Source organism: Hylobates moloch, unplaced genomic scaffold (assembly GCF_009828535.3).
Source record: "Hylobates moloch isolate HMO894 unplaced genomic scaffold, HMol_V3 SCAFFOLD_14, whole genome shotgun sequence".
NCBI classification, from domain to species: Eukaryota; Metazoa; Chordata; class Mammalia; order Primates; family Hylobatidae; genus Hylobates; species Hylobates moloch.
This window is the reverse complement of record NW_026652289.1, coordinates 72750120-72769290: the sequence shown is the minus strand read 5'-3', so window position 1 is coordinate 72769290 and position 19171 is coordinate 72750120. Positions and strand designations below refer to the sequence as shown.

General features: G+C 55.7%; 3 protein-coding genes across 12 annotated transcripts in view; 1 reads left to right on the top strand and 2 right to left on the bottom strand.

Annotated features, from left to right (window-relative positions):
• The window catches only part of ITPKA (inositol-trisphosphate 3-kinase A), a 9923-nt gene extending 6545 nt beyond the window's left edge, over window positions 1-3378 (top strand). Inside the window, exons 2-7 of the mRNA XM_032174239.2 lie at window positions 1293-1389; window positions 1465-1681; window positions 1826-2030; window positions 2231-2332; window positions 2613-2684; window positions 2788-3378. Coding sequence (XP_032030130.1) covers window positions 1293-1389; window positions 1465-1681; window positions 1826-2030; window positions 2231-2332; window positions 2613-2684; window positions 2788-2991 — 897 coding nt within the window. The 3' untranslated portion in view covers window positions 2992-3378. The remainder of the gene's footprint in view (window positions 1-1292; window positions 1390-1464; window positions 1682-1825; window positions 2031-2230; window positions 2333-2612; window positions 2685-2787) is intronic.
• Window positions 3379-3472: 94 nt separating this feature from the next.
• On the bottom strand, window positions 3473-13709 carry LTK (leukocyte receptor tyrosine kinase). 4 transcript variants are annotated; one of them, XM_058427517.1, is made up of 20 exons: window positions 13493-13709; window positions 12803-12946; window positions 12530-12701; window positions 11938-12088; window positions 11639-11785; window positions 11269-11425; window positions 11011-11193; window positions 8853-8951; window positions 7918-8070; window positions 7412-7507; window positions 6949-7144; window positions 5782-5872; window positions 5581-5645; window positions 5269-5398; window positions 5077-5174; window positions 4842-4934; window positions 4642-4743; window positions 4354-4488; window positions 4190-4280; window positions 3473-4075 (listed from the first exon to the last, which is right to left on the bottom strand). In XM_058427517.1, exons 1-20 carry the CDS (start codon window positions 13533-13535, stop codon window positions 3827-3829), a joined length of 2595 nt encoding a protein of 864 aa, XP_058283500.1. In that variant the 5' UTR covers window positions 13536-13709; the 3' UTR covers window positions 3473-3826. The 4 variants fall into 4 exon arrangements, with proteins under 4 accessions (XP_058283500.1, XP_058283502.1, XP_058283501.1 ...); XM_058427519.1 differs by lacking the exon at window positions 11011-11193 and having other exon boundaries at window positions 13493-13706; XM_058427518.1 differs by lacking the exon at window positions 11011-11193 and having other exon boundaries at window positions 7364-7507; window positions 13493-13644.
• A 262-nt stretch (window positions 13710-13971) lies between these two features.
• Window positions 13972-19171, bottom strand: part of RPAP1 (RNA polymerase II associated protein 1) — a 33229-nt gene continuing 28029 nt past the window's right edge. For 2 of the 7 annotated variants that reach the window (XM_058427512.1, XM_058427511.1), the window contains 4 exons: window positions 17787-17963; window positions 17579-17638; window positions 17338-17472; window positions 16320-16621 (listed from right to left, as the gene is read on the bottom strand). In XM_058427512.1, the coding sequence (XP_058283495.1) occupies window positions 16448-16621; window positions 17338-17472; window positions 17579-17638; window positions 17787-17963 (546 nt within the window). In that variant the 3' untranslated portion in view covers window positions 16320-16447. Of the gene's footprint in view, window positions 14376-15299; window positions 15384-16319; window positions 16622-16954; window positions 17473-17578; window positions 17639-17786; window positions 17964-19171 lie in introns of those variants that run through there. The other 5 variants (XM_032174235.2, XM_058427513.1, XM_058427516.1 and 2 more) reach the window with 5 other exon arrangements.

The window sequence follows — 19171 nt, the reverse complement described above, 5'->3', positions numbered from 1 at the left end:
TGTTGGCTAGGATGGTCTTGATCTCTTGACCTTGTGATCTGCCCACCTCGGTCTCCCAAAGTGCTGGGATTACAGGCGTGAGCCACTGCGCCCAGCCCTGCATCTTATTTTCATGGCTTAAGATTTCTGGGTCCAGATCAAAACCAAGGGTGCCCTGGGCCTTGCCAGCTAATGAGTGCATGGAATCCAGGAATAGCAAGAGAGGCTTGGAGAGCCTCTTTCTCCAGCCCTGTTCTTTCTCCAGGCCCTCCCAGGCTGGCCTTCCTGCCCTGGGCCTGTGTACAGGTTTGTTTCTGTGTATGCCTGTCTCCCTAAATGAGAGGAACCAAGGTCCTGAGTGAAGGAATCAGTGATTGAGATTTGTTCAGCTTCTGCCTCATACCATGGAATGGGATGGGGGAGCTGGGCGCCTGTCATGCTCAAGCCTCATGTACTACTCACAACAACCCAGTAAGGATAGTTATTTCCTCATTTTATAGATCTTTTTCTTACGGATGCACAGAGGCTCGTTTCTTGGGTCCTGGAATCTTTTGAGGCATTGGTAGTAATAAAAATTTGGGGGGCCGGGCGTGGTGGCTCACACCTGTAATCCCAGCAGTTTGGGAGGCCGAGGTGGGTGGAACACCTGAGGTCAAGAGTTGGAGACCAGCCTGACCAATATGGTGAAACCCTATCTCTACTAAAAATACAAAAAAATTAGCCGGGCATGGTGGTGTGCACCTGTAGTCCCAGCTACTTGGGAGGCTGAAACAAGAGAACCGCCTGAACCCGGGAGGTAGAGGTTGCAGTGAGGCGAGATCGCGCCACTGTACTCCAGCCTGGGCGACAGAGCAAGACTCCATCTGGAAAAAAAAAAAAAAAAATTGGCCCTACTCTAGACCAATTTAGAATTTCCCTGCGGTAGGCCTGATAATCTGCAATTTTTAACAAGGGTGACCATCAGGTAATTCCGATGCTCACAACAGTTCAAAAACCTCGACAGAGCATTTTCGTAACCTGCCCACGCGTTCTTCAGTGGCAGAGCTGGAGCGCAAACCGGGGGCTTCAGATACTAAGTCCAGGCTCTTGACAGCTCACTGGAGACGATGGAATCACCTTCACTGTGCCTGTATCAGCGCCCGCCACACAGGCGCACAAATAAACCTTCCCAGAGTGAATGAATGAATTAATGACTCATCCAGCCCCAGCTGCTTCCGGTGGGTCGGGGGCGTGGCGAGACCCTGTTTCAGTGGAGGGAGGGCTTATGCATTGCCGAGACGCCGATTATCAGACCTTCACCCTGTCGCTTTCAGAAAAACCACTGGCAGAAGATCCGGACCATGGTCAATCTGCCGGTCATAAGCCCTTTCAAGAAGCGCTACGCCTGGGTGCAGCTGGCAGGGCACACAGGTGAGTCGCGGGGCGGGTGGGCGGGTGCCCGCAACGGGAAGGGGCTGGGCGGCGCTGACGGATGCCGGTCCTCAGGGAGTTTTAAGGCGGCGGGCACCAGCGGGCTGATCCTGAAGCGCTGCTCGGAGCCGGAGCGCTACTGCCTGGCGCGGCTGATGGCTGACGCGCTGCGCGGCTGCGTGCCTGCCTTCCACGGCGTGGTGGAGCGCGATGGCGAAAGCTACCTGCAGCTGCAGGACCTGCTTGATGGCTTCGACGGACCTTGTGTGCTCGACTGCAAAATGGGTGTCAGGTATGCATGCCCTGCCAGGTCAGTGAGGGGATCAAGTGGGGGTCCAGGGCCGGGACAACTGCTTGAGGGGGACCCGGGGCGAGTGCTCGAAGGGGTCTCCGTGTGCACCCCCTCATGCCCTGGCCGCTGCCTACGCCCCCACAGGACTTACCTAGAGGAGGAGCTGACCAAGGCCCGTGAGCGGCCCAAGCTACGGAAGGACATGTACAAGAAAATGCTAGCTGTGGACCCTGAAGCTCCCACCGAGGAGGAGCACGCGCAGCGCGCCGTCACCAAGCCGCGCTACATGCAGTGGCGGGAAGGCATCAGCTCCAGCACCACCCTCGGCTTCCGCATCGAGGGCATCAAGGTGAGGCAGGCGCGCTTCGCCGGCACCGCCCCAGCCCCACTGCGCGCTGTCTTTCCCGATCTCCCGCTCCCGCCCCGCCTGCCCCTCCGCCCTCTCCCACCGCCTCGTCGTTCCCTGCAACTGGGAGGTACCGCTGCCCTAGGCCGTCCTCTTCCCCACTGGCGGGCCCGGGGCCCCTGACACTCCTGTCCCACCTCCAGAAAGCGGACGGCTCCTGTAGCACCGACTTCAAGACTACGCGAAGCCGAGAGCAGGTGCTTCGCGTCTTTGAAGAGTTTGTGCAAGGAGATGAGGAAGTGCTGGTGAGAGCGGGATCCCAAACCCTGAGGTGTTGGGGAGCCTGAAGCCGAGGACTGCCCCTGTCATCCGGCCCAGTGCCCTCGGCTGTGTCCCCACCATGGCCCTCACCGCGCTGGCTCGCAACTGCTCTACGCCCCTTCCCTTCTGGGCCACGCCGGGCGGGGTCCTGGGTCTTCCTCCTGGCGGCATTTGCCAAGCCCAGCGTAGGTCCCGGCTCATCGTTAGCAGGCGCTCATTTGGCGTTTAGTTAATTTGCCCTCCTATCCCACCCACCCTCTGCAGAGGCGGTATCTGAACCGCCTGCAGCAGATCCGGGACACCCTGGAGGTCTCCGAGTTCTTCAGGAGGCACGAGGTAAGCGGCGGCCGCCCGGGTGCCCGGGCCTCGAGGGCGAGGGCGGGAACCCGGCGGGGGCGTCTCTGCGCAGGGCCTCGGTCTGACCGTGCGGGGCTCGCAGGTGATCGGCAGCTCGCTCCTCTTTGTGCACGATCACTGCCATCGCGCCGGCGTGTGGCTCATCGACTTCGGCAAGACCACGCCCCTCCCCGATGGCCAGATCCTGGACCACCGGCGGCCCTGGGAGGAGGGCAACCGCGAGGACGGCTATTTGCTGGGGCTGGACAATCTCATTGGCATCCTGGCCAGCCTGGCTGAGAGATGAGGCTGGACTCCTGTCCCGGCGGGCCGCTGCCCTGACATGTGGACCTGCAACTTTGTCCCCACCGTGCATGCCGGCTTGAGACTGGAGCCTCGCGGTGCAGGGCAGTTAACCGGGTCCTGCAGGACCAGGTGCCAGCCACTAAGGGGGGGCACCGCCGATGCCATGGGTTTCGCCCACCTGGGCCCCAGCGTTCCCAGAGCCGAATGACACTAACTAACTTATAGGAGGGGAGGGGGCAAAGGGCTTCTTCCTCAGGCCAGCTCTTCTGAGGAGGCTCTGCCCTCTCCAGAGGGGCCAGACCGTGGATTTTATTTAGCAAGCCTAGACCTTCTGGTCTAACCTCTCACACTACGATGGACTCCCCTTCCTAATAAAACTCAAAGACAAGATGCAGCTACCTGTGCCTCAGGCCTCGGCCCCTCCCTCCTCTGGTCCCCTCTTCCTCGGTTCCGATCCCTGGCATCCACTCAGATCGCTGGAGGATGAGAAGAGCTTTTTATTAGAAGCATCTGCAGGGTGGGGCTCTGCCCAGATGAAGGACGCTCATAATGGGAGAGCAATCTAGTGCTCCCCATGGACACTTGGGGTATGTGTAAGGTGGCCTCTGGCCCCAAAGATCAAAAGCTGGAAGTGGCTGGGCACTTCCCTGGGAGGCCTGGGCTGGTTTCCAGCATGGCAAGTGCAGTGCTGCCAGGCCAGCCCCGAGACAGGCCCAGACACACAGCACAGACTGCAGGGAACAGGGGCCGCTGGCATAACAGGCCATCCAGGAGCCTGAGGAGTATAGGGAGGGACCCTCAGTGCCTCAGTCCTTACCCTCAGGGCCCCTTAGGGCTCAGGAGCGGTAAGTGGGATTCCAAAGGTTCTGAGGTTGGAGGCCCCTGGATTTGAGGGGCTTGAGGCCAGAGGACAGCCAGGGACCAAGAGGGCTAGCTCCCCAGCTTTTCAACTTCTCTGGACTCAGTTCCTGGGGCTGTGGGGGTCTTAGGCACTCTAAAGATCTGTTCCCCAGCCCAGAAGCCCCTTCCTCCTCTGGGGTGGGCCCCAGCTCCATTGGCAGGAGTGAATTCAGCACATCGGGATCCTGTAATGGAAGAGTCAGGGAGCAGGGGGGCATAGAGTTTTCTGCCCTCCCCGCCCCCCCCCGCCCACCTCCTGACCCACAAGACCAGGATGTCAGATTAGGTCGGGGGCACACCTGAGTGCAGTACTGCAGACGCTCCAAGATGCTGGCAAAGCTAGGGCGGAGCTCAGGCTTGTGCTGCCAACACTGGGTCATGATGCGGTACCTAGGGAGAGGCAGGAGTTCATGCCCACCCATGGTTGTGAAGGACCTCCCTTCCTGGGCAGCACTCAACTCACACAGGCCCTGGGCAGCCCCTAGGAGGGTCCATCCGGCCCCCTCCAACGACGAAGTCCAGCACCTCCTGGTTGGTGCGCCCAGGATAGGGCATGTAGCCCAGTGAGAAGATCTCCCAGAGCAGCACCCCAAAAGACCTGCATCACAAGTGCGGGAACCAAGTGAGACCCGTCAGGTGCAGCCTCCCCTCACATGAGGTGGCTGGAAAGGACAGGATTAGCCTTGGGGGAGGGGAACAGAGGGGAAGGGGAGAGGAACAGAGGCGAAGGGGAGGGGAAGGGTGTTATCACCAGGAATCTGTCTTGGATGTGAAGATGCCCTCCAGGAAGGCCTCTGGGGGCATCCACTTGACTGGGAGCAAGGCCCGGTCACCCTTGCGGTAATAACTGGCCCTACAGGAGGGAGGAGGTGAATGATGAGTCGTTTACCACCAAGGTGTGGGCAAAACGCCCTTGGAGCAAGAGCCTTCCCACCTCCCCAAGTCCCGCACCGGTAGATATCTCGTGCCATCCCGAAGTCCCCAATCTTGGCCACTCGGCTGGGTCCAGTGCAGCTCAGCAGACAGTTCCGGGCGGCAATATCCCTACAGAGTAGGCAAAGAAGTCACTGCCAGAATCCAGAAATTCTTGCTCCTCCTGATCTATTTCCTTAAAAGCTGTGTGGAAGGGCTGTTCCTTGGGGAGGGAGTTGGGATGGGGGTCCCCTGAGCCGGGACTGCTCCTAACCTGTGGATGAAGTGATTTTCCTCTAGGTAGTGGCAGCCCTGGGCTATGTCCTGCGCCAGCTGCAGCAGGTCCCGCATGACCAGAGGTGATGGCTGGCCCTGGGTCAGGCAGAGGGGGCATCAGTCCATGTAGGTCTCAGACACATGGACGGGGTCTTTAGAGGGGCCTGGGGGGCTGAGACAAGGGTCTCACCAGGTGTGGCCGACTGTGCCTCAGGAAACTCTTCATGTCCCCTCCAGACATCAGTTCCAGCAGAATGAGGCGAGGGGTGGCCCTGAGGCTGAGCCCCACACACCGCACAATGTTCTGATGGCTAAACTTGCTGAGTGGGATGGTGGACAAACCCCGTTACCAGGAGGGAGATGGAAACCGTGTTTTAGGCTCCACAAAGCTGGAGAGGCCCTCTGTGTCCCCTGACTTGCTACCTCAGCCTCAGGGTGAAGAGAAGCTGTTCCCGGGCCTTCCCCTCCCGCCTTCCAGCCCTGCCTCTGGTCCCAGGTGCACCTGATGATGAGGGCCTCCATGAGGAAATCCAGCTCATCCTGAGGAGAGCAGAGTTCTGGCAGGGTCTGGGGAGGAAAAGGGCACAGTTTCTGAGCTGCCCTGGACACTTCAGGAGGGGGGTTAACCCTAGCTCTAGTCATTATCCTTCCCTTTAGGGTGTTCCGCTCTCCTACCCCCAGCTAGAAGTCCCACTCCTCTCACCTTGATAGCCACCTGCAGGGGACTGGAGTCCCCAGGAAGGTCAATTACCAGTCCTTCATACACCTCCCCAAAGGCACCATGGCCCAGGGCTCTGCAGGAAGACATATTGGAAGGGAGTGGGCAGGCAGCCTGGAGAAGAGTCCTAGAGAATCTAGTACCCCCTTTACCTCCCCTGCCCCTGCCACATGCCCAGCTGACCCTATACAGACTCTCCATACCATGGCATGTCCCCAGGTAGAAGCCCTGCAAGGGTGATGCTTACTGGCATAGAGCCAGGGCAAAAGAGAGGGCAGGCATGGGCCAGTCAGGGTGGGAATGCATGATGAGGCCTTCCCTGGTCCCTGCAGACGCTCTGGGAGGGAGGCAATCCCTGGGTTCCAAGAGTCATGATTTTTTTTTTTTTAAGATGAAGTCTCGCTCTGTCACCCAAGCAATGGCGCGATCTCGGCTCACTGCAACCTCTGCCTCTCGGGCTCAAGCGATTCTCCTGCCTCAGTCTCCCGAGTAGCTGGGACTACAGGCGAGCGCCACAACGCCTGGCTAATTTTTGTGTTTTTAGTACAGACAGGGTTTCACCATGTTGGCCAGGCTGGTCTCGAACTCCTGACCTCAGGTGATCTGCCTGCCTCGGCCTCCGAAAGTGCTGAGATTACAGACGCGAGATCATATTCTTTTTTTATTGAGACAGAGTCTCACTCTGTCGCCCCGGCTGGAGTGCAATGGCGTGATCTCGGCTCACCACAACCTCCGCTTCCCGGGTTCAAGTGATTCTCCTGCCTCAGCCTCCCACGTAGCTGGGATTACAGGCATGCACCACCATGCCCAGCTAATTTTGTATTTTCAGTAGAGATGGGGTTTCTCCATGTTGGTCAGGCTGGTCTCAAACTCCCGACCTCAGGTGACCTGCCTGCCTCGACCTCCCAAAGTGCTGGGATTACAGGCGTGAGCCACCACGCCCAGCTGCGAGATCATATTCTAAGAACTGGGACAGAGAGGTGACTTTGAGCAAGTTACTTCCCCTTCTGGAGCTTCTCAGGGCCTCCCTCTCCCTTACACAAGGGATGTGGGCCAGATTTTTTCTGGGATTTATAATTCACTACAGCAGGGAGAGAATCAGAGGTGGAGATTCAGAGTGCACAGGTTCTCAGAAGGAGGCAGAAGACTCACCTGAGCAGAGTAACATTGGCTGGGGAAACCTCGGTGACACCTGGGGGCAGAGGCCAGGACTGGGCCGGGCCAAGCCCCACCTGGCAATAATAGGGATTGGGGGCTGTCCTGATGGCAGAGGTTCGAAGCTTGCTCAGCTCAAGCTCAGGGCTCAGCAGCCTCATCTCCCGCAGGCCCTGCCACTTCTTCTGCTTCACTGGAGGTGGGAAGAATAACGGCACACCCTCCACCTGCCCATCAGGTCTCCCTCCCCCACCTGCCCAGGACACCCCTCCAGATGCTCATTACAGTAAACGTTTTCCCCAGGCCTCCCCAGCTCCTATCTTAGAATCCCAGAGGAGTCTACCACGGCTCTGCTGCAGTAAGTGGTCTTGAAGTCAGCCCTGGGACCCCGCAGAAGCCCATCCCAGCTCACTGGAGAGGAGCAGCCTTGAATCAACTGTGCCTGCTAGACGCTTCGTACCCAGAATCAGGACCCCACACACCATAAGGAGGCTCAATGTTGAGGTTGCCACCACAGCCACCATCAGAACCAGAGGGCCTGGGGGCTTGTGCAGCTCTAGGGAGAAAGAGAGACACCTCCAGTGGGAAGGTCTTCTCTGTTCCTTTACCCTCAAGTTTTACCCATGCTTCAAGACTCAGCTCAAGTGTTAATTTTTCCATGATGCCTTCCCCCATTATCCTGGGCAAAAGCAACCTCTCCCTCTTGAACACCCCTAAAGCACTTTATACCTCCCACAACAATCGTCACTTGAAATATACATTTACATAGCTATATCTAAACATCCTCCCACACTGGACGACATGCCTCTGAAAGGCACTGTGCACCAATGAATCTCCAATCCCCTGCCCAGCACCCATCACAGGGCCTGGCACACAGCAAATGTCTATACCATTTTCCCAGTGGCCTACTGCTCCTCCCAGTCTGTGACCCCAGGAGTCCAGACCTTGGGCAAAGGTAGGACATACCCATGCAGGTGACGTTATCCACAGCTAGCTCCATGCCTTCTGGGCACAGGCATTCAGCCAACTGGAGCTCTGCCTGCCATTGGCAGTCTCTCAAAGGGCAGTGACTGCAGTTGAGGTGCCTTCGGATCTCTACCTCTCCGTGGTTCTCGGTGACTGTGAGTAAAAGAACTGATATGGTGTGGTGGGGCTGGGATATATTAAATACATGCCTTTGGCTGGGTGCGGTGGCACACGCCTATAATCACTGCACTTTGGGAGGCTGAGGTGGGCGGATCACCAGAGGTCAGAAGTTCGAGACCAGCCTGGCCAACCCCGCCTCTACTAAAAATACAAAAATTAGCAAGGTGTGGTGGCGCACGCCTGCAATCCCAGCTACTCCAGTGACTGAGGCTGCAGAATCACTTGAACCAGGGAGGTGGAGGTTGCAGTGACCCAAGATCGCACCACTGCACTCCAGCCTGGGTGACAGAGCGAGACTCTGTCTCAAAAATAAAAATAAATAAATAAATACATGCCTTTTCCAGCCACATGGTTAATTCTAGCCCAGGACTTTAGAGCAAAGAGCAGCACCAAGCTTACAAGGGTGGTGAGAGAAGCTGGGGGACTTCTGTCAAGCTTGCACACTCCCAGGTATTTGAAGCGAATTCATAATAAGGGGGTACTTGAAAAGCATGCAGCATGCCCTGCATTGGCATCCAGCACAACTGACAGCCCACTTTTCTTTTTTTTAAGACAGAGTTTTGCTCTTGTCACCCAGGCTGGAGTGCAATGGCATGATGACAGCCCACTTTTCAAATGACCCTGTGCTATGCAAGAATCCTGTGCTATGCAAGGTTATTCACAGTGCAGGTGGCTCTTCAGTGCAGTGCAGGAGTGGGCTCAGGGATTGGGGAAGAAGTCCAGGCCAGGCTGAGAGGTGGGGTTGGGGCCAATACCTGCCAGAGGCTGCAGGTAGAGCTCGCTGCTGGGGTGTATGAAGGATACTCCATCTTCCCCATCAGCCCAGAGGTTGTCAGTCTCTGAAGCATCGCCCCCTGGAAGTGGAGAGTGATGGGAGGGTTTGACTACAAAAATGGGGAATGGGGGAGAAGCTGGAATCTCCCAGTGGAAATCCCAGTGTGGCCTTCTCTTCTCCAGCATCATGATACAAGTGCTGTCTATTCACAAGTGGGAGTGAAGGAGGTGAGGAGGGCGTAATCAGCTGGAGCCTGAAGGCCTAGCTGAGGCTGGCTGGAATGCCTCCTGCCTGCCTGAGCCCCTCCTGTCCCATGTCCTCACAGTCCCTTTCTGTGAGAATGTAGATCATATGTGTATGTATGAGCAGTACAGCCCAGACAGGCACAAAGGAATTTACACTAGTCATTTGATCAAAACACAGATGACTGGGACTCTCCCCTAGAGTTTCTGATTCAGTATGTTAGAGAAGGGCTGAGAATTCGCATTTCTTTTTAAAAATTAATTTTTAATTAAAAATAAAAATTCAGGGCCAGGTGCGGTGGCTCATGCCTGTAATCCCAGCACTTTGGGAGGCCGACGAGGGCGGATCACGAGGTCAGGAGTCCAAGACTAGCCTGACCAACATGGTGAAACCCCATCTCTACTAAAAATACAAAAATTAGCCAGGCATGGTGGCACATGCCCGTAATCCCAGCTACTCAGGAGGCTGAGGCAGGAGAATTGCTTGAACCCGGGAGGCGGAGGTTGCAGTGAGCTGAGATTTGTACCACTGCACTCCAGCCTGGGCAACAGAGCCAGACTCCATCTAAAAAAAAAAAATTCATATATTTATTGTATACAGCATGATGTTTTGAAATATGTACACATTGTGCAATGGCTAATTCAAACCAATATATGCACCACCTTACATACTTATTTTCTGTGGTAAGAACACCTATAATCTACTCTCTTACCAATTTTCTTTTTCTTTTCTTTTCTTTTTTTTTTTTTTTTTTTTTTGAGACAGAGTCTTGCTCTGTCACCCAGGCTGGAGTGCAGTGGCACGATCTTGGCTCACTGCAACCTCCACCTCCCGGGTTCAAGCGATTTTCCTGTCTCAGCCTCCCGAGTAGCTGGGACTACAGGCATACGCCACCACGCCTGGCTAATTTTTGTATTTTTAGTACAGACGGGGGTTTCACCATATTGGCCAGGCTGGCCTCAAACTTCTGACCTCAAGATCCACCCACCTCCACCTCCCAAAGTGTTGAGATTACAGGCGTGAGCCACTGCGCCCCGCCTCTCTTAGCAATTTTCAAGAATACATCGTCATTAACTACAGTCACCATGTAGTACGGTAGATTCTGGAAGGTATTCCTCCTATCTAACTGCCATTTTGCATTTTTTTGACCAGCATCTCCCCAACCTTCCCCCAACTCCCAGGATAATTTGCTTTTTTTTTTTTTTTTAATCTTTGAGACAGAATTTCCCTCGTTGCCCAGGCTGAAGTGCAATGGAATGATCTCGGCTCACTGCAACCTCCGCCTCCTAGGTTCAAGCAATTCTCCTGCCTCAGCCTCCAGAGTAGCTGGGATTACAGGCTCCTGCCACCACGCCCGGCTAATTTTTGTATTTTTAGTAGAGACAGGGTTTCACCAGGTTGGCCAGACTGGTCTCGAACTGGTGACCTCAGATGATCCACCTGCCTTGGCCTCCCGGAGTGCTAGAATGACAGGCGTGAGCCACCAGGCCCAGCCGATAATTTGCATTTCGAACAACTTAGGTTGTGTGGATATTACCTGTTCCTGGAACACACTTTGAGAACCACTGACTTAACCCAATCCTGCCTTTCTGCCCCCTTGCTCAGCTTGCTCACTCGGCCAGCTCTAAGTTCTGAAGACCGCTGCAAACAAGGCAGGGACCTGCTGTGATGGGAAAGATCCTGGATTGAATGGAAATCTAGGGAGTCCTGTCTGCATACTGATTTGCAATGTATTTGACCTCCTTTTCTAAGAGCTCCTGCTTTGTTTGGAGCTGCTGAGCAGGGCTTAATGCCTCTCCCACACCTATCCTCCCGAGGGCTCCGGCCTGTACTTAGGTTCTAACATCACCTCACCCTCGGGCCTGCTCAGCTGCCCTCTCCAACGGTGCACCTACCCCTGTAGCCGCCGCCGCCTCCGCCCGCAGTGCAGGCCCCGCCGCCACCCCCGAAGCCGCCGGCTGCGGCCCAGCCAAGGGTCGCCCAAGCCTCGGAGCAGCCCCGGCCGCCCTCCGCCCCCTCTTGCAGTGAGCGGCCGGCCTGCGGAGAGGGAGCCCGCGACGTCCAGCCGCCCCCACCACCTGCAGAGCGACAGCAGGAAGGTTGGCAGCCACACGCGGAGCAATCCCGCCTCTCCCCGCGGCCCGCGCCCTCACCTGCCGCCCCGCCTCTCCCGCCGCTCCCGGGCGCCTCCGAGCGGTTCTCCAGTTTCTCGGGGGCGGCCTGAGTCCGGCCTCGGTCCCGCGGCCTCAGGTAGGCCCGACCGCCGCCTCCGGCCGCCACCAGCAACGGTTCCAGCTCGCCAGCGCGCACCTATGGGGCCAGCGGCGTGTTCCAGGACGCGCCCTCCAGCCGTCCAGGGGCACTGCCACTGCTCCCGCCACGTGGGCCCGGATAAAGGCAGGGGCCCCAGCCCAGCCCAGCGCAGGGATGGGGGACCCCAAGGGACGGACGGAGAGCGGGTACGTGAGCGCCCCTGGGGAGAGGATTGGGACCCCAACGGTGAGCGCCGAAGGGAGCACGTACCCGGAAAACGTAGGTGGCGCCCCCGCCACCCCCGCCACCTCCCGCCCAGCGCCGCGACCCCGGGACCCCTTCGCTCCCATCCATCACCGCGTGCTCTTCAACGGCTCGAGACTCCCCGAGGCAGACGAGCTGGCTCTCCGGGCTACCCTGCGGGCAGCGGGGGCGGGAATCGGCGGGGCCCAGGAGCCTCCCCTCGCTGTGCTGGTGACCCGGCACCGAGGAAAGCACGCTCCCCCGGCCCCCAGGCAGCCCTCGCCCCGCGGCGCCGGCGCCGCCCCATCCCCACTGGCTGCGCTCACTCCGGGACAGGCGTCCTCTCCCTGCTGCCCCACCAGGATGTACAGCGACTCCTCCAGACCGAGGGAGAAGATTGCTGAGACGAAGACGCCATGCGCCCGCGACAGGTGGTTCTTGGCGCCTTTGCCGCCCGCGGCTCCGTAGGCTGAGATCCTGCGGGGAACGGGCGGTGAGTCCCCGGGCCTCGGTGCTCAGGCCGGCCGCTCCGGGCAGAAGTTGGCGACAGAGGAGGCTCCAGAATTATTTTTTATCTGAGGGACTTGGAGGCTGCAATCGACTCTGACGGGATGGGAAGGGTAGGTTTGCACACCGAAAAATCAGATATTACACTTATTTCAGGAGGGTTCGTGGAAATGTGGGGAGGCTCAAGCACCCCTTGGCGCCGCCCTGTTTGGGGGCCTTCCGCTCGGTGTAAGAGGTTCCGGGTAAGGGCTAACTCAGTGGCGACTATTGCCACCTTGAAGGGCACTCAAGGTGGACCTCCCCGCGTTATAGTCCAAGACGCAAGTCGGTGCGCACGTGGACTTCGTTCCCCTGACGGTGAAACCTCCAACTAGCAGGTCACTGCCCACCCTACCTCCGCTCTGCACTTACAGATACTGGCCAGGGCCCGGCACGCGCCACAGTTGCACGCCTCTCAGCTGCCCGGCGGCCCCCACGGTCACCACCACGCTGGTCCCCGCGTACGCCCCGTCACATTGTGTCTGTGTGGGCCCATGCCGGCCGCTGGCCCCGCAGGTAGAAAACAGCCAAGACCCCTCGGTGCCTGAGTTGAGCAAGGAGCGAGGGAAGGGTCGTTGAGCCCCTGGCTGGGCCAGAGGGGTCTGGTATGGTGAGCGGAAGAGGAAGGAGGCGCCTAAAGCTCACCCGGAGAATTCAGCGGGGAGGCTGGCTCTAAGATGCTAGGCCTGGCGCTGACTTTCGGGTCCCGGGGGCTGGGACTTGCCAGCGGCAGGGGCGAGGACGGCAGAAAAGGCTCCTGGGACCCCGGGCTAGAGCAGAGAATGGCGCCTGAAAGGTGTTGGGAGAAGGCGCAGGACGTTAAGGCGGGTGGAAATAGGATATAAAAGAAAGAGAGAACCCCGCAACAGCTGCCCTTGAGGTCGCGGCCACACCCCTCACCCCGCCCAGCCGCGCTCTCAGCCTGGAAGCCACTACCCGACTCCGGTCGCAGAAGCCCCGCGGGTGCGCGCTGATAGCTCTGCCAGTTTCTCTCCTCGAGCGCCCTTCCCAGTGAATAACTTAGGGGCCGTACTGAATTTGGTCCTGCAGCCTCCCAAATGCTTTCCTCGACTTAGATTGGTGGCCCCGCCCCAAGGCGGTGCTGAGACCCCAAAGAATGTTCCTCCTTCCTAAGCTCCGTGATCCAGACTCTGGGATTCGCACGCACTTGGCGCTTCTCCGCCCGCACTCCAGAATCACGGACCGGAGAAATTTGGCTGTGAGAGTTCGAGGCCTCTGGAGGAACCACTGACACCTGGCCTGTTGACCGGCCACCCCCAAGCCTAGGAAGGTGCCTCTGGCTGGACGGTCCCCTGACCGCCAGATAGCACTTACCCGCGGCTCCGAACCACACCAGCAGCCGTCCCCAGCGGCCCATCCCTGTTGGGTCCACCCGACAACAACAGCCCTTGCGGTCGCGGCCACACCCCTGTCAACCTAAAGTTGACAGCTCACTTTGCCACCGCAGCCCTGGCCACCACTTACAGGGGTGTGCTGCCGCTGGCGAGACACTCCCCGGACCTAAAGCCGGCTTGGCCACGCCCACCTCAGACCCCAGGACGCCAGAGGAGGAAAGGGAGGGGCGCGTGGGCAGCGAGGTCCCTACGCTTCCGGGAGGAGCCTTAAGGAGTCCCCACCCAGGGGCTCTAGTCTCCAGCCGTCAGATGTGCCGCTGCCTGCTGGGAGCTCGGGTAGGTTTGAGGCCGGAAAGGAGGTGCCCCACGCTTAAAGCGGGAGCCACACCTCGGACACCAGGTGGGGGCTTCCAGGTTCCTGAGGACAGGAGCAGTGGAGTGTGCACTTCATTTGTGGCAGTGGTGGTGGTGGTCAATGTGTGGCATGCGTCACCACACGTGGGAAGTACTCTCTAAACTGCCCCAAGTAAGGCCTCATTACCTGCCATTACTTGTGCCTTTTAGTGGTGCCTTTGTGACTGCAAGGCTGAAACTCACTGCTACTCCCAGAAACCTGGATCTCTGTGTTTGCCTCACACAATTTCGTTGCCTATGTTACCTCTGTGCACAGCTTCTCACTGTGGTGGGGTGAAAGACTGGACCAGACGTTAGAAGATCCGAGTGTTTTTAGTAGCACTGAAGGTCAATAGATGATAGGTAGGTAGACAGATGGATCGATCGATTGATCTTGAGCACTAGTACTAGCACCTCTGGTCAATGAGTGATGTAGCACAGGCCACAACTGCTCTGAGTTTCCCCACCACCTGCAAAATCATATGAAGGGAAATTGCTCTGTAAGGTACCCTACAAATGTGGGAGCCACTCCCTTCAGGTAGTTTTGTGTCTTGAGTCTTCGATCATTTGCTTAAAATCCTAACTTGAGGGCCGGGTGCGGTGGCTCATGCCTGTAATCCTAGCACTTTGGGAGGCTGAGGCGGGCAGATCACCTGAGGTCAGGAGTTCGAGACTAGCTAGACCAACATGGTAAAATCTCGTCTCTACTAAAAATACGAAATCAGACAGACGTGGTAGCGCACACCTGTAATCCCAGCTACTCTGGAGGCTGAGGCAGGAGAATCGCTTGACCCCAGGAGGCAGAGGTTGCAGAGACAAGATCGCACCATTGCACTCCAGCCTGGGCAACAAGAGCAAAGCTCCATCTCAAAAAAAAAAAAAAAAAAAAAAAAATCCTAACTTGAAAGTCTGAGACCTATGTTTAATATAAAACACTTCAAAAGAGAAGTTATAGTAGTTAGCTACTTGGTAAAGTCTGAGTGTAATTCAAGGTGTAGATACAACAGTGATTTTGTAAAAAGTCTGGTCTCAGCCAGGCGTGGTGGCTCACCACGCACAAATCCCAGCACTTTGGGAGGCCAAGGGGGGTGGATCACAAGGTCAGGAATTCAAGACCAGCCTGGCTAAGATGGTGAAACCCCGTCTCTACTAAAAATACAAAAATTAGCCAGGCGTGGTGGCGGGTGCCTGTAATCCCAGCTACTTGGGAGGCTGAGGCAGAGAATTGCTTGAACCCAGAAGGCAGAGGTTGCAGTGAGCCGAGATTGCACCACTGCACTCCAGCTTGGGCGACAGAGTGAGACTCCATCTCAAAAAAACAAAAAACAAAAAAACCCCTGGTCTCTATGCCCTACTTAACACTAGATGTCACACTATGAGATCACAGAATTTACCTTGCAAGGTCTCTTTAAGCCACTGCTCTTCAAATTGTGGTTGTGTGGTTGGTTCTGAACATCAGCATCAGTATCACCTGGGAACTTGTTAGAAATGCAGATTGTTGGGTTTCACCCCAGATGTACTGAATCAGCAGCTTCTGGTGGTAGGACCCAGTGATCTGTTTTAAAATACCCTCCAGGTGATTTTTGTCACAAAGTTTGAGAATCATTGGTATTTGCTGATACAGTAGTTGCTTAATTGAAACCTACTGGGGCCGCACACTGTGGCTCACGCTTGTAATCCCAGCAGTTTAGGAGGCCAAAGTGGGCGGATTGCCTGAGCTTAGGAGTCTGAGACCACTCTGGGCAACATGGCAAAACCCCCCCTCTAATAAAAATAACAAAAAATTAGCCGGGTGTGGTGGTGCGAGCCTGTAGTCCCTGCTACTCGGGAGGCTGAGGCATGAGAATCGCTTGAGCCTTGGAAACGGAGGTTGCAGTGAGCCAAGATCATGCCACTACACTCTGACTTGGGCTACAGAGTAAGACTGTCTCAAAAAAAAAAAAAAAGAAAAAAAGGCTGGGCCCAGTGGCTCATGCCTATAATACCAGCACTTTTGAAGGCTGAGGCGGGCGGATCATGAGGTCAGGAGTTCGAGTTCAAGACCAGCCTGGCCAACATGGCAAAACCCCGTCTCTACTAAAAATACAAAAATTAGCCGGGCGTGGTGGCACGTGCCTGTAATCCCAGCTACTTGGGAGGCTGAGGCAGGAGAATGGCTTGAACTAGGGAGGGGGAGGTTGTGGTGAGCTGAGATTGCCCCACTGCACTCCAGCCTGGGCAACAGAGCAAGACTCTATGTCAAAAAAAAAAAAACCCAAAAAAACCTACTGGATAATTCTGCGTTCAGCAGCTCCATTTATTAAGACTGAGTTCTCTCTACCTACTGACAGGGGTAGGCCTTGGCACACTGCTCTCACTCTGATTACTTGCAAACACAATAAGTAATCCACACAGCAAAAGACAGTCTAAGAAAGCCTAAATTTTAGAATTCAGACCAAAGAACAATGTACAAACTACCAAAATAGGCCAGGTGTAGTGGCTCATGCCTGTAATCTTAGCACTTTGGGAGTCCGAGGTGGGTGGATTGCTTGAGCTCAGGAATTCAAGACCAACCTGGGCAACATGGTGAAACCCCGTCTCTACAAATATAAAAATTAGCCAGGCTTGGTGGCACTTGCCTGTGGTCCCAGCCACTCAGGAAGCTGAGGTGGGAGAATGGCTTGAGCCCAGGAGGTCGAGGCTGCAGTGAGCTGTGATCACGCCACTGCACTCCAGCCTGGGCAACAGAGCAAGACCCTGTCTCAGAGATAGACAGACAGACAGACAGACAGACAGACATGGGGTCTTACTATGTTGGCTAGGCTGGAATTGAATTCCTGGAATCAAGTGATCATCCTGCCTCAGCCTCCCAAGTAGCTGGGACTACAGGTGTGTACCACTGTGCCTGGCAGGCCCCACATTCTTGTTGTCTCCAGATGTGGACAAAGTTTTTACCTCCTACTTACGATTCTTCCCCATCTCTCTCATAGCAGTCCTGCTCCTCACCTGGGATAATCCACCCCCAGATACTAACCCTGAACTAACATGGCTGAAATCAGTCCAAATCAGATTTCCAGGAGATAAAAAACATTTATTTTAATGCACAACTATAGCATTCACATACCTCAGCCCGGGGCAGGGGTTGGGAGTTAGGTAAGAAGTGATGCATTTAGTTTGCCCTGTCCCCAAAGAGCGGGTAAATAGCTAAGCCACTCTTCACTCCCAGCACAGACCTTCAGAAGCCCCAGATATCAGGATGTAATGGTAGGGCTCACTCTGCTCTAAAACAGCTCAAACAACCTGCTCCCAGGAAGGCAAGCCTTCTGCTCCTTGGTCTCCTGCCTACCATTAGGACACAATGTCCTTCGTCTGGCCAGGCATCTGTTGAAAGGCTGGATACAGGACAATGTACCCATCTTTCCATTTATAGCAACTATCCTAGGTCTCTGATACCCCATTTTGGAGCACCGCTGAAGTCATTCTCTGGAGGTAGTGCTGACGCAGAGGGGGCAACTGAGAATAGAGCTCAAAGCCCTCTAGGAGCGTGGAATTGGGAAGCTTATAGTGGAGAAGGTGATGCCGGAGACCCTGCAGAGAGGAAAGAAACCTTATGACGTGGGTAATGAGATCCTGTTGTGGTCTCTGTCCCCCAAGATCCTCTAATATCCCACCCTCCTAATGGCCCTGACCCTACCTCATCTGCCAGCAGCCATGTTTTCTGCAGCATACTCCTGCGGGCAGCTTTTACCTCATCCTAGAAGCAGAACAGGGAGAGGTGGCACTGAGCCGAGGGCTGGTACCCACCACTGGCCTTGCTTGACACCTACCTCTTCCCCAGCTGGCCCAGAGGCAGCTCAATTGCTAGCTCCCTTCCTTCCTCTGAAGATGGAGATGTAACTTACTGAGCTCTGTGGGTCCTGAGAGAAGATGAAGCTATTGACATGAGCCACAGCCACAGCATAGAGCACGGGGCACCAACGTGGATGGAGCGCACCAGTAACCAGGGTCCGGAAGTAGAGCTGAAGGAGGGCCAGGTTGTCTTCAGGAGGCACTGTGTAACACTCCAGGGACACAGGCAACTGTGACAGGGGAAATGACGTGCTGAGGAGGAGGGCAGGAATGTATATACATCCATAAGGTGCATGGATAATGATCACATGAAACCAAATCATGAGGGCAGAGATCAGGTCCTAGACAGACATGTGTCCTTCTAGCACAAGGATCAGGGTTAAAGACTACAGAGCAGATGTCGGGGAAAACTGGCAACCGAGAAGCAGCCATTGAAAAGCATGAAATTGGCCATGTGTAGTGGGCCACGCCTGTAATCCCAGCACTTGGGAGGCTGAGGCAGGCAGATCACATGAAGTTAGGAATTCAAGACCAACCTGGCCAACATGGTGAAACCCCATCTCTACTGAAAATACAAAAATTAGCTGGGCATGGTGTGGGTGCTTGTAGTCCCAGCTACTTGGGAGGCTGAGGCAGGGGAATCGCTTGAACCCGGGGGCGGAGGTTGCAGTGAGCCGAGTGCGCCACTGCACTCCAGCCTGGGCAAAATAGCCAGGCAGGTGTGTGTCCTGTAATCCAGTATCAGAGTTGAGGCAGAGAATCGTTGGACCTGGAGTAAGGTTGCACAAAAAAAAAAAAAAAAAAAAACGAAATCTTAAAAACAAAAAAACAAAATACAATAACTTCTTTTTTTTAATAGAGTCTCGTTCTATTTCCAAGTCTGGACTGCAGTGGTGTGATCATAGCTCACTGGCAGCCTCAACCTCCTGACCTCAAGTGATCCTCCTGCCTCAGGCTCCTGAGTAACTGGGTCTACGGGCAAATCACCAGTTCTGGCTAATTTTCAAATAATTTTTTGTAGAGATAGCGTCTAGCTTTGTTGTCCAAGCTGGTCTGAAACTCTTGGCCTCAAGCGATCCTCCCACCTTGGCCTCCCAAAATGTTGGATTACAGGCATGAGCTACCTCACCCAGCCATAACATAGTAACTCTTTTTTCTTTTCCTTTTTGAGACGGAGTTTCACTCTTGTTGCCCAGGCTGGAGTGCAGTGGCATGATCTCGGCTCATGGCAACCTCTGTCTCCTGGGTTCAAGCGATTTTCCTGCCTCAGCCTCTGGAGTAGCTGGGATTACAGGCGCCCACCACCATGCCTGGCTAATTTTTTGTATTTTTTTTAGTAGAGACAGGGTTTCACCATGTTGGCCAGGCTGGTCTCAAACTCTTGACCTCAGATGATCTGCCCACCTCGGCTTCCCAAAGTGCTGGGATTATAGGCATG